At 45.6% G+C, this 13,507-nt stretch overlaps 1 protein-coding gene across 4 annotated transcripts in view; it reads left to right on the forward strand.

Annotated features, from left to right (window-relative positions):
- The window catches only part of ORC1 (origin recognition complex subunit 1), a 33,075-nt gene extending 21,007 nt beyond the window's left edge, over positions 1 to 12,068 (forward strand). For 2 of the 4 annotated variants that reach the window (XM_077957132.1, XM_015139784.3), the window contains exons 12-17: positions 40 to 147; positions 413 to 562; positions 2,220 to 2,339; positions 8,957 to 9,126; positions 9,987 to 10,074; positions 11,512 to 12,068. In XM_077957132.1, the coding sequence (XP_077813258.1) occupies positions 40 to 147; positions 413 to 562; positions 2,220 to 2,339; positions 8,957 to 9,126; positions 9,987 to 10,074; positions 11,512 to 11,706 (831 nt within the window). In that variant the 3' untranslated portion in view covers positions 11,707 to 12,068. The remainder of the gene's footprint in view (positions 1 to 39; positions 148 to 412; positions 563 to 2,219; positions 2,340 to 8,956; positions 9,127 to 9,986; positions 10,075 to 11,511) is intronic. The other 2 variants (XR_013402002.1, XR_013402003.1) reach the window with 2 other exon arrangements.
- The last annotated feature ends 1,439 nt before the right edge of the window (positions 12,069 to 13,507 follow it).

The raw sequence follows: 13,507 nt of genomic DNA on the forward strand, positions 1-13,507 counted from the left end.
TCCTTACAGTTCCTCACAACTGTGTTTCTCCTAATGCAGAAGCTAACAGGCCAAAAAGCAACAGCTAACCACGCGGCAGAACTGCTGGCAAAGCGATTCTGCACCCGAGGGTCTCCTCAGGAAACCACCGTCCTGCTTGTGGATGAGGTGAGGTGCCCATGGGAGGACAGGAGAAGAAATGGGGCTGTCCTTACGTTTCAGGAGCAAGTGCTGGGTGGAAAGGAGGAAAGTCCTGGCTCCTTTCTCTATTCTTATGAGCCATTTTCTGGTGCTGAGAGGCATGTGTCAATGGACTGCTTTGGTGCTATGATCTGGGAAACATGCAGCTAAAGCAGTGGTTATAGGTCTTCATTCTGAAGCCCCAGCTCAGTCTCTGTGATTGACTCTGCATCTCTCTCCTTTTCCCTGGCAGCTCGACCTTCTGTGGACTCACAAACAAGACATAATGTACAATCTCTTTGACTGGCCCACTCATAAGGAGGCCCGGCTTGTGGTCCTGACAATTGCCAACACAATGGACCTGCCAGAGCGAATCATGCTGAACCGGGTGTCCAGCCGACTGGTAGGTTCTAGGGCAGTTCCCATGCTGTTATTGCAGATCTGTAAGCTTGGCCAAGAAGTTCTGCAAAAATGGTCCAGGTGTGGTGGCTCACGTCTGTAAACTCAGCACTTTGGGAGGCCAAGGTGGGGGGACCACTTGAGGTCAGGAGTTCAAGATCAGCCTGGCCAACACGGCAAAACCCCATCTCTACTAAAAATACAAAAATTAGCCAGGTGTGGTGGTGCGCGCCTGTAGTTCCACTTACTCAGGAAGCTGAGGCAGGAGAATTGCTTGAACTCCAGAGGCAGAGGTTGCAGTGAGTTGAGATCATGCCACTGCACTCCAGCCTGGCGACAGAGCCAGACTCCATCGCCCCCAAAAAAAGTTCTGCAAAAATGAATACTGAAATGGTACATTAAGAAACGTGATTTCTGCAATGCTTATAGTTTCTATGTTAGAATATATCAACATTGCATGATTTTCTGCAAACATTGTATCTTGGTGTTCTGCTACCCGTGGACTTTTAAACTGCACCAAGCCATGGAGGTTTAATTATTTTAACAAATGTTTTAAGCTGGGCACAGTGGCTCACGCCTATAATCCCAGTACTTTGGGAGGCCAAGGCTGGCGGATCACCTGAGGTCAGGAGTTCGAGACCAGCCTGACCAACATGGAGAAACCCCATCTCTACTAAACATACAAAAATTAGCCAGGTGTGGTGGCACATGCCTGTAGTCCCAGCTACTTGGGAGGCTGTGGCAGGAGAATCGCTTGAACCCAGGAGGCGGAGGTTGCAGTGAGCCAAGATCACGCCACTGCACTCCAGCCTGGGCAACAAGAGCGAAACTCTGTCTCAAAAAAAAAAGTTTTAGCACTTAAAACCTGCCAGGCAGTGTTAGGTGCTTGGAATAGTGCAATAAACCAGGGAGATGCAATGTCTGCCCTCACGGGCCCTGCAGTTCAGCAGGAAGCACAACAAGAAATCATGAAGAGCCTGGTAAGTGAAGCCAAGTGCAGTGACAATGTATAGCATAGATCTGAAGATTCTCTCACCTACTTCAGTTAAAGCACCTCAACTTTTATCTACTTCCAAATGATTCTGATAGAATCAAAGGTCCTTAGACTGGGCGCGGTGGCTCATGCCTGTAATCCCAGCTTAGGCCGGGCATAGTCGCTCACACCTGTAATCCCAGCACTTTGGGAGGCCGAGGCAGGTGGATCACGAGGTCAGGAGATCGAGACCATCCTGGCTAACATGGTGAAACCCTGTCTCTACTAAAAATACAAAAAATATATCTGGGTGTGGTGGTGGGTGCCTGTAGTCCCAGCTACTTGGGAGGCTGAGACAGGAGAATGGCATGAACCCAGGACGTGGAGCTTGCAGTGAGCCGAGATCACGCCACTGCACTCCAGCCTGGGCAACAGGCTCAAAAGAAAAAGGAAAAGAAGAAAAAAAGAATCAAAGGTCCTTAAATGAAATGAAAAAATCGTTCGAGAACTACTGCCCTGCAGGACACCACTGGTCATCGTCAGTAAAGGCAGTGGTAGTCTAGGTATGAAATGTGTAATTTGTTATATGGGACCTGGGAATTGGGTTTGGGGGCCCAAGGGTGACTTTCCACCTGGATAATCAATGGGCAATCAACGAACTTACTCCTCTGTCGTTTTGGCTCCCCAGGGTCTTACCAGGATGTCCTTCCAGCCCTACACATACAGCCAGCTACAGCAGATCCTAAGGTCCCGGCTCAAGCAGCTAAAGGCCTTTGAGGATGATGCCATCCAGCTGGTAGCCAGGAAGGTAAGTCCTGCACCCATAAATCAGTCAGCACATCTTTCTGAGTACCTGCTTGGTATGAGGCCCTGTATGCTTGGTATGATGCTCTGAGGATGGAGAGAAATTTAGAAAGTCCTATAAACATATAAAAAAAGAGAGACAAGATTCCGAGAAATTCCTTAGCCTTGTTATTTTATGATTGATTAGAGGGCCATAAGTATTGTGGGTTTATATGCAAGCTAATATGAATTGATCCAGGGAGCAAGCAGTTTTGCATGATGCAAGGGACAATATGGTCAGGTAGACAAACCTGGTCCAAGTTCTGGCTCTAACGCTTAAGAGGGCATGCAGAAGGTTATAGCGAAGTTGCTTAAAAATTTCCTGAGCCTCAGTTTTCTTCTCTGAAGAAGAATGGGAGTACTTACCTCATAGGGTCATTGTGAAAATATAACAAGACCATGTCTATAACATGCCCAGCAAGGCACACTCTCCAGGCTAGATTCGAGTTATTAGATGCCCCTCCCCTCTAAGTCTAATAGGAGAATGCTCCCTGAGAGTTCACCACAGACCAGTCTCCCTGGCTGCTGAGGAACAAAGTAGGTTAAAAGTCTGCCTCAAGCTGAAAGAAAGAAAGAAAAACCATACATCCACAAGTATTTCAGCACATAAAAGAATTATAAACTTATTTCTAGTTTCCTCTTGCCGACACACTGTTCACCCTGAGTGGCTGTAGCAGCAGCACATGACTGTGACTCCTGCTCAAAACTGGCTACTAGATTAGGGACTGGGGTCAGAGGTGAGCCAACTGTGTGCCTGTCTCCAGGCTTTGCTTTCCAGGAGGGAGATCCTCAAAGTTATCATCTAGGCATTTTATGGGTAAAGTTTTTCACTTGTGCTGTTATGCATAGTCTAAGAGTCTTTTTCTTTTCTCCGAATGATCCTTTTTTATGCCAACCTTTTTTTTTTTTTTTTTTTTTGAAACAGTCTCCCTCTGTTGCCCAGGCTAGAGTTCAGTGGCATGATCTCAGCTCACTGCAACCTCCGCCTTCTGGGTTCCAGCAATTCTCTTTCCTCAGCCTCCCGAGTATCTGGGATTACAGGTGTGTGCCACCACACCTGGCTAATTTTTGTTCTTTTAGTAGAGATGGGATTTCGCCATGTTGACCAGACTGGTCTTGAACTCCTGACCTCAGGTGATCCACCCACCTTGGCCTCCCAAAGTGCTGGGATTACAGGAGCAAGCCACTGCACCTGGCCAGTGCTATCCTATTTATTGAGATTGTCCTCTCCCTTTTTCCTCCAAGATGCTTCTGTCGGTTGATTTTGGTCTCTATCTTGCATTGTTAGAGACTTTCCGAAGTTGTCTTGGTTGTCCTCTCAGGTGTAAGGGTGGAGATTAAACAGCTGGCTCTGAACATGTAAGTGGGGCTTATTCACTATAAGCTTTGCTGTGGGATGATCTGAGTGGGTCTGTATCACTGTCTTTTCTCCTTTCCCATGGAGATGGTCAGATTTCTCAGTATGCTTCCCCTGTCCTGTCTGGAGGGAGGGCAGTGTTCTGGGAATGAGGGGCTGGTGCCAGGTGCAGAAGAGGTCTTCCAGTTTGGCATGCATATAGTAATCATCTATTTTTGGTAAGGGACACCTCTTCTACAATAATGCCTAGCATTCCTAGGACCAGAGACTTTAAACTTTGCCTGAGAATAAATTTCCTTTTTTTTTTTTTTTTTTTTTTTTTTGAGACAGAGTCTCGCTCTGTCACCAGGCTGGAGTGCAGTGGCGCGATCTTGGCTCACCACACCCTCCGCCTCCTGGGTTCAAGCGATTCTCCTGCCTCAGCCCCTGAGTAGCTGGGACTACAGGCACACGCCACCACGCCCAGCTAATTTTTGTATTTTTAGTAGAGACAGGATTTCACCATGTTGGCCAGGCTGGTCTCAATCTCTTGACCTCCTGATCCACCCACCTCGGCCTCCCAAAGTGCTGGGATTACAGGTGTGAGCCACTGTGCCTGGCAAATTTCTGATTGCCTACCTTGGTAGAAGAAGAGTAAACTTTAGGGCAAAGAGTTTGATGGGAAAAGTACAAATTGCCATGGCCCCAGCTTTTCTAACAGAGCCTCCCTCACTGGCCGTATGTTCACCCAACAGTGTGAAATAGAGGAAGGATCTAGGACAAAGGTCAGCAAACTTTTCTTTTTTTTTTTTTTTTTTTGAGACAGAGTTTCACTCTTGTCACTCAGGCTGGAGTGTAATGGTGCGATCTCAGCTCACTGCAACCTCTGCCTCCTGGGTTCAGGCGATTCTGCTGCCTCAGCCTCCCAAGTAGCTAGGATTATAGTCATGCGCCACCACACCTGGCTAATTTTGTATTTTTAGTAGAGACAGGGTTTTACCATGTTTATTGCCCAGGCTGGTCTTGAACTCCTGACCTCAGGTGATCCGCCCTCCTCGGCCTCCCAAAGTGCTGGGATTACAGCCAATAAAACTTTATTTATAAAAAGATGGTGAGCAATATTTTGTTGTTTCCTGATCTAAAGCATCTTACATTTAGTTTCTTAACATCCTCAACTTTTTTAAATTTTCAACCACAACTTAATATTCCCTACTTTTGGCCAGCTCACCCCTGTAATCCCAGCACTTTGGGAGGCCAAGGCAGGCAGATCATGAGGTCAGGAGATCAAGACCATCCTGGCTAACACCGTGAAACTCCATCTCTACTAAAAATACAAAAAATTAGCCAGGCGTGGCGGCTTGAGCCTGTAGTCCCAGCTACGAGGGAGGCTGAGGCAGGAGAATTGCTTGAACCTGGGAGGCCGAGGTTGCAGTGAGCTGAGATTGTGCCACTGCACTCCAGCCTGGGAGACAGAGCGAGACTCCATCTCAAAAAAAAAATTCCCTATTTTAGCTCAACAACCCCCTCTTTACCTCTAGTTCCAGCACCATTAAATCCTGAGCATTTTGAAGATTTTTAATGTAAGTTAGATTTCTTGGATTCGTCAATATAGGTTTAGGATTTGGCTTTCTGCAGTCCACTACACTAACCGCTACTCTTCCATGTCTTTCTAACTTGCAGAATTATTATTACTATTATTATTATTATTGTTATGTTGATATGGAGTCTCACTCTGTCACCCAGGCTAGAGTGCAGTGGCACAATCTCGGCTCACTGCAACCTCTACCTCCCAGGTTCATGCCTGAATTCTCCTGCCTCAGCCTCCTGAGTAGCTGGGACTACAGGTGCCCACCAACATGCCGGCTAATTTTTTGTATTTTTAATAGAGGTGGCATTTCACCGTGTTAGCTAGGATGGTCTCGATCTCCTCACCTTGTGATCCGCCCTCCTCGGCCTCCCAAGTGCTGGGATTACAGGTGTGAGCCACCGTGCCTGGCACTAACTTGCAGAATTATATTTTTAAATCTTCTGTTGCTTCCCTTCCTTTTAGAGTTTTGGGGTGGTTGGTGGTTGTTGTCATTGTTTTTTGAGACAGAGTCTTGCTCTGTTGCCCAGGCTGGAGTGCAGCAGCTCAATCTTTGCTCACTGCAACCTCCACCTCCCAGGTTCAAGCAATTCTCCTGCCTCAGCCTCCTGAGTAGCTGGGACTACAGGCAGGCACCACCACACCCGGCTAATTTTTGTATTTTTAGTAGAGGTGGGGTTTCATCATGCTGGCCAGGCTGGTCTTGAACTCCTGACCTCAAGTGATCTGCCTGCCTTGGCCTCCCAAAGTTAAAGGATTATAGGCGTGAGCCACTGCGCCTGGCCAGAGTTGTGTGTGTTTGTTTGAGACAGAGTCTTGCTCTGTTGCCCAGGCTGGAGTGCAGTGATGCGATCTCAGCTCACTGCAACCTCCACCTCTGGGTTCAAGCAATTCTCCTGCCTCAGTCTCCCAAGTAGCTGGAACTGCAGGCATGTGCCATCACACCCAGCTAATTTTTTGTATTTTTAGTAGAGATGGGGTTTCACCATGTTAGCCAGGATGGTCTCTATCTCCTGACCTCGTGATCCGCCCGCTTCAGCCTCCCAAAGGGCTGGCATTATAGGCGTGAGCCACTGTTCCTGGCCCCGGCCCCGGCCCGGTTTTTTTTTTTAACAAAGATTCAGAAGGCATCAGATTTGGATGCTGCTCTTCCTCAAATCTCTTGCCCATGGTTTCAAAGCCCTCTCTTATTTCTTTACACGTAATGAAGCAAATCCGTTTTATATTCTATATCTTATAATTATGATATCTGAAGTCTTTAGGGGTCTGATTCTGATAACCATTGATTCTCCTGGTTCCCATGCATATGTGGCTTGGTTTTCTTATTTTTGTGTCTTGATTTTTATTTTATTTTTACTATATGCTTGGGATTCAGCGTACTTTATTTGTTAGTTAATTGGGGCCTGGGTTGAAGTTGAATTCATTTAGAATTTTTTTTTTTTTTTTTTGCTTCTATTATCTAGGGGCACTACCGATTGTTACCATTTTTAAAATAAAATTCTCCACTTGAGAATTGTAGGAAAGACAACATAAATATGGGCTCCAAATCCAAGCGAGGGCTTATGGTTGTAAAACCTCAGGGGAGTGTCCGGGTGGGGTGCCTCATGCCTATAATCCCAGCACTTTGGGAGGCCAAGGTGAGGGGATCACTTGAGCAGGGGAGTTTGACACCAGCCTGGGCAACATATTAAAACCCTGTCTCTACAGAAAATTTAAAAATTAGCCCAATGTGATGGCATGTACCTGTAGTCCCAGCTACTTGGGAAGCTGAGGTGGGAGGATTGCTTGAGCCCAGGAGGTTGAGGCTGCAGTGAGCCATGATCATGCCACTGCACTCCAGCCTGGGTGACAAAGAAAGACCCTCTCTCAAACAAACACACAAAAAAACAACAAAAACTCAGCTCAGCGCAGTGGGTCACGCCTGTAATCCCAGCATTTTGGGAGGCCAAGGCGGGCAGATCAGCTGAGGTCAGGAGTTCAAGACCAGCCTGGCCAACATGGTGAAACCCCAGCTCTACTAAAAATACAAAAAATTAGCCGGGTGTGGTGGTGGGTGCCTGTAATCCCAGCTACTCGGGAGGCTGAGGCAGGAGAATCACTTGAACCCGGAAGGTGGAGGTTGCAGTGAGCCGAGATCGCACCATTGCGCTCCAGCCTTGGCAACGAGTGAAACTCTGTCATAAATAAATAAATAAATAAAACCCAAGTTTTTTGTGTGTGCCCACATCCACCTAGCACCACGGTCAGGTAGGCCATTTTCCCTGCCATCCCTTCTGTGTGATGGGTCTCACTCACCCTGTACTGAGGCTGAAGTGGAGGTCAAGTTTTAGGTGCATGCGGGATGTCCTGTTAGGTTCCATGTTGACTGGGCCTTAGCTTTTTCTTGTGTCTCCTTTGTCCGAGCAGCAGCCCGAAGGGAGGCATAGGGTCACCAAGTGTCACTGATACCCTCGGGGTCAGACTGGTTTAGGTGTTTCCTTACCCCCCGGAGTTCCCCTTTCACTTTGTCCTGAGGCCCCTGCAGTCCTTCTTGAATCCGTGATTCACCACAGAAGGTGCCTCTTCACCAGGCTGTACAGGTGGTGATGGGAGGGGAGGAGAACTGATGAAGCAGGAAGGTCTACAGGACACCCTTACCAGTTCAATGTGGGGGATTAGAGGAAGGGAAAAATATAAGCTAGTAGTCACGTTTGTGTCTTGGGTTACTTGAAAAGTGATTTTTTTTTTTTTTTGAGACGGACTCTAGCTTTGTCACCCAGGCTGAAGTGCAGTGGTGTGATCTTGGCTCACTGCAACCACCACCTCCCAGGTTCAAGCGATTCTCCTGCCTCAGCCTCCCCAGTAGCTGGGATTACAGGCGTGTACCACCACGCCTGGCTAATTTTTGTATTTTTAGTAGAGATAGGGTTTCACCATGTTTGTCAGGCTGGTCTTTAACTCCTGACCTCAAGTGATCCACCTGCCTGGGCCTCCCAAAGTGCTGGGATTACAGGTGTGACTCACCACCCCCCCGGCCCTGGCTAATTTTTGTGTTTTTAGTAGAGATGGGGTTTCACCATGTTGGCCAGGCTGGTCTCAAACTCCTGACCTCAGGTGATCTGCCCACCCTGGCCTCCCAAAGTTCTGGGATTACAGGTGTGAGCCACCGCGCCCAGCCCTTTCCTCCATTCTTGATTCTGGGCCTCTTGGCCGTTGACCAATCCGACCCCAAATTCACCACGTGCTGAAGGGGTGCCTGGCTATGGCTTTATCTCCAGATAGGCTGCACCTCAGCCTCTTGGCTTTGGCTGGCTGCTTCTGGGGGCACACATCTGTCTCTGTGCAAGAGTGAGAACTCTGCAAATGCTTCAATAATGATCTTGAACCAAGGGTCTCTGATTTTTAGACTTCATTTCCTGAATAGTAAAACTGATAATTTTTGCGTTGTCCACTGTGGAGTTAACTGTAAAACCAAGACAGAGGTTTGGACTAGAGGATTAGAGTCCCATGTACAATATAACAATTCATTTCTGTTCTTCCTCAAGGTTCCCTGCCAGGGCTAAGTACTTAACTTTATGCTTACATCCATTGCCAGCACTACCTTTTCTTTTTAGTTGAATACAGAATCTGTTGGTTCTTCTGGGCTAAGGTGGCCTCAGGAATAAAATATTCCCTCTTGTAGGTAGCAGCACTCTCTGGAGATGCACGACGGTGCCTGGACATCTGCAGGCGTGCCACAGAGATCTGTGAGTTCTCCCAGCAGAAGCCTGACTCCCCTGGCCTGGTCACCATAGCCCACTCCATGGAAGCTGTGGATGAGATGTTTTCGTCATCATACATCACGGCCATCAAGTAAGATGCTCCACTTCCTGAGCCTTCCTGGAAGGCTGTAGAAACATGTTTCCCTTTCTAAGCTTTTACTCATTCAACCTGCACTTACTAATAACATGGTTCTTTTTCTTTTTCTTTTTTTTTTTTTTTTTTTTTTTTTGAGACGGAGTCTTGCTCTGTCGCCCAGGGTGGAGTGCAGTGGCCGGATCTCAGCTCACTGCAAGCTCCGCCTCCCGGGTTTTTACGCCATTCTCCTGCCTCAGCCTCCCGAGTAGCCGGGACTACAGGCGCCCACCACCTCGCCCGGCTAGTTTTTTGTATTTTTTAGTAGAGACGGGGTTTCACCGTGTTAGCCAGGATGGTCTCGAACTCCTGACCTCGTGATCCGCCCGTCTCGGCCTCCCAAAGTGCTGGGATTACAGGCTTGAGCCACCGCGCCCGGCCAACATGGTTCTTTTACATAGGGACATTATCTAGTCAGGGAGACAGAAATATAACCCTAGGATAATAGAATATTTGCCACTTATTGAGCTATATTATAGGTGTTTAGGGCGTAAAAGTGCTATGATAGGAACAAATAAAAAGAAGCAGCTGCTTCTCTCTCACTGAATGATGCGCCCAGCTCATGAAATGAGGGCACGGGTATTTCTGAGTGACCAGTATATTTCCAGATGTAGTTGCTATGTTTCCTCACTTCCGCAGTGACATTTTCTGTATCAGTTTGAGAGTTTGGGGGTCAGGGGGAAGCTTACCACGTAATATAGGAGAAATTATTTCCCAGGTTTTCTCTTTTCTAAAGACACAGAAAAACTTTCTTTGGCTTTCCTCTGGGCTGGGGTTACAGCCACTAACAAAACTCACATCCGCTCGTTTCCTTTAAGAAATTCCTCTGTTCTGGAACAGAGCTTCCTGAGAGCCATCCTTGCAGAGTTCCGTCGATCAGGACTGGAGGAAGCCACATTCCAGCAGGTGATCTCCTCTTTTCAAATCGTTCTAGATTTTGGACTTGCACTTTTAAAATACGTGGAAATTTCCATGAATGTGTGACAGTCTGTATTTTGTGCCACCTAGTCTATGTGAAAGAATATCAGACCGGCACCTACTTTAATGTGACATTTTATAGAGCTGCATGAGCCAGAGACCTTTAGCACCTGGTTCTGCATGTTAGATTGAAGGCCTGCGTGCCAGACACTGTTCAAAGAATGAGATGAAGAAGACAAAGTTACTCCCTGATTACAGCTTATGTTGTAGTGAAATCAAGGCTTTCAGAATGAGGCCATATTTGAGAGCAAATCACAGATCATTCCAATCCCTACATGGGCATAGTTCAATTAGATCAAGTGAGAGGAATCACTAGGGCTTGTGATTTGTTAGTTTACTTAAGACTGGTCTCTCTAGGTAATTGGCTGCCTTGGAAGATGAATTGTTAAAGGTGTTTATGAGTGTGTACCTGAGAGTGTGTATGTCTGTGTATGTATGTTTTAGACATCTTTATTTAACTAAAATAAGGAAAACATTTTCCTTTCACATACTTATTTATTGGGTTGGTTGTAAATTCTTGTTTAAAATTTTAGTTACTGGTCATGTTGTGCCCATTACCGTTCTCCTCCTACAGTCTGAGATAGCTCTTCTGCAGAGAGTCACTTTCATTTTAGTTTGTAAACAATTCCTGAACATCTGCAGTGTGCAATTAACTGTGATGGATCCTTGAACCCCAAGCTGATCTGGTTAACATCCCTGTTCCTGACAAGCTCCCAGTCTTGGGACTGGGACGGGGATGGACTCATAGATATTAAGAATGGAAAGTGACCAGAAATGCTCCAGACTTAGTTGACCCAGTGGAGAACGTTAGGATAGGAATCTGTGTTTCCAGCTATCCTCCTGCCTCCCTTTATTTCTTTATTCAATTTTCTCTCTGGGCCTTTGTGCTTTTCCAAGGGTCATGCCTTGGCATTTGCTCACTGTACCTGATAAGGAAAGTGGCCTTGTAGCAAAATTTGACTTGAATTTTGACAATCTCAATTGTGGAACTCAGCCCTTGGAGACAAGACTATCTGTATCACCAGTGAGAGTTACTAGTCATTTTATATCCATTATCTCACAAGGGATGTACAGTGTATTTTATAGATAAAATTGAAGCTCAAAAGAGTGCGGTAACTTGCCCAGGTTTACATATTTAGGTAAGTGGTAGCACCAGGATTCAGGCCTGCTGTTTTCTGATTCCAAGGCTAGCATTCCATTCTGCCTCTGCATTTTGTGTACCACTGGGGCACCAACTGATGCCTTCTGGAGTGTCTGATATCCTGGGGGCCATGTGTCTGATTTTCCCAAATGAAGAAAGAAAGGAACAGAAAAAGCCCCAGGATTGTATTTCCTCTTAACCTTTGCCTTGCTATTTGTGTCTAGATATATAGTCAACATGTGGCACTGTGCAGAATGGAGGGGCTGTCGTACCCCACTGTGTCAGAGACCATGGCCGTGTGTTCTCACCTGGGCTCCTGTCGCCTCCTGCTTGTGGAGCCCAGCAGGAACGATCTGCTCCTTCGGGTGCGGCTCAATGTCAGCCAGGACGACGTGCTGTATGCACTGAAAGAAGAGTAAAGGGGTTTCACAAGTTAAAAGACTGTGGTCTTGCTGGGTTTTGTTTTTTGAGACAGGGTCTTGCTCTGTCGCCCAGGCTGGAGTGCAGTGGCACAATCATGGCTCACTGCAGCCTTGACTTCCCAGGCTTAGGTGACCCCCCTACCTCAGCCTCTCAGGTGGCTGAAACTACAGGCACATGCCAACACGCCCAGCTAATTTTTTGTATTTTTTGTAGAGACAGGGCTTCACGATGTTGCCCAGCTAGTCTACAAAGAATCTAATTTCCTTTTTCTAAGCACATGGAATTGTTGTAACAAAGTATATTGAATGGAAATGACTCTCATGTATTTTGGAATTTTCCATTAAATAATTTGCTTTTTTTTCTGAGTGTTTGTGAAGTTATTACATTATAATCATTACAAACATCTGATTATGCAACCAAAGTATCCTTCCTACAATAGCCCTTCCATGTGACTTTTATTTCTGTTACTAGGCCTGCCATTTATTTAATGGTAACATATATAAAATATAAGTACACGATTTAGTTGTATCTGTTTAAAATAGTTCTGGGAGAGTATGCAAGAAACTGGTTATACTGATTACCTCTGGAAAGAATCAGATGGTCAGGGTTAGGGGTTCGAGGAGGACTTTTCATTGTGTGTCATTATCTGTCTTAAGTTTCGATTAATATAAACAAAATTGAGTTTATAAAAAAGGAACTGCTGGAAATAATATAAATAAGTAATCTCTAGCCACAAATGGCTAGAAAGTGTAATTTTTACAAAGGTACCATTTACCATAAAAACAAAACAAATCTTTAAATACAAAAGATTTATATGTCACAGAAAATATAAGGTACTTAGAAATAAATTGATTTAAATCTTTATTTTGTTTGTTTGTTTTCCCTCTGTCACCAAGGCTGGAATGCAGTAATGGATCATAGCTCACTCCAGCCTTAACCTCCTGGGTTCAAGTAATCCTCCTGCCTCCGCCTCCTAAGTAGCTGGGATTCCAGGTGTGTGCCACCATGTCCGTCTCCTAGAAATTAATCTAAAAAAAAGATGCAAGTAATCTCTAGATAGAAATAAATTCCAATCAAAATCTTGGCAAGGTTTCTTGTATGACTTTGCAGTTAATTCTAATATTTATATGGAAACCAACAACAGGACAATGGACATCTAAAACCTCATGAAGTACTGAGGCTGGGCGTGGGTGGCTCATGCTGGTAATCCCAACACTTTGGGAGGCCAAGGTGGGCGGATCACCTGAGGTCAGGAGTTCGAGACCAGCCTGATCAATATGGTGAAATCTCGTTTCTACTAAATGCAAAAATTAGCTGGGTATGGTGGTGTCACCTGTAGTCCCAGCTACTTGGGAGTCAGGAGAATTGCTTGAACCCACCCAGGAGGCAGAGGTTGCAGTGAGCTGAGATCACACCATTGCACTCCAGCCTGGGCGACAGAGCAAGACTCCGTCTGAAAAAAATAAATAAAACCTAATATGAGGTACTGAAAAAAAACAGCCTCACCCATGTGCTAGTCCTGTCAGAAATGCCTGTCCTAAATTTATTGATGAGAAAATTATCAGACAAATTTAAATTGAGGGAGAAATACTCTGCAAAGCAGCTGTTCAACTCATTGAAAATACTAATATCACAAGAAAAAAACATAAAACATGGAGGAACTATTCTACACCAAAGGAGAATAGAGACATGAAAGCTAAATGCACTATATAAACCTTGACTGGATCCTGGATTTACAAAATACAAACAATTATAAACATTATTATTAACTATGTATTAGACAACAGTATTTTTTAA

Source organism: Macaca mulatta, chromosome 1 (assembly GCF_049350105.2).
Source record: "Macaca mulatta isolate MMU2019108-1 chromosome 1, T2T-MMU8v2.0, whole genome shotgun sequence".
Lineage (NCBI taxonomy): Eukaryota > Metazoa > Chordata > Mammalia > Primates > Cercopithecidae > Macaca > Macaca mulatta.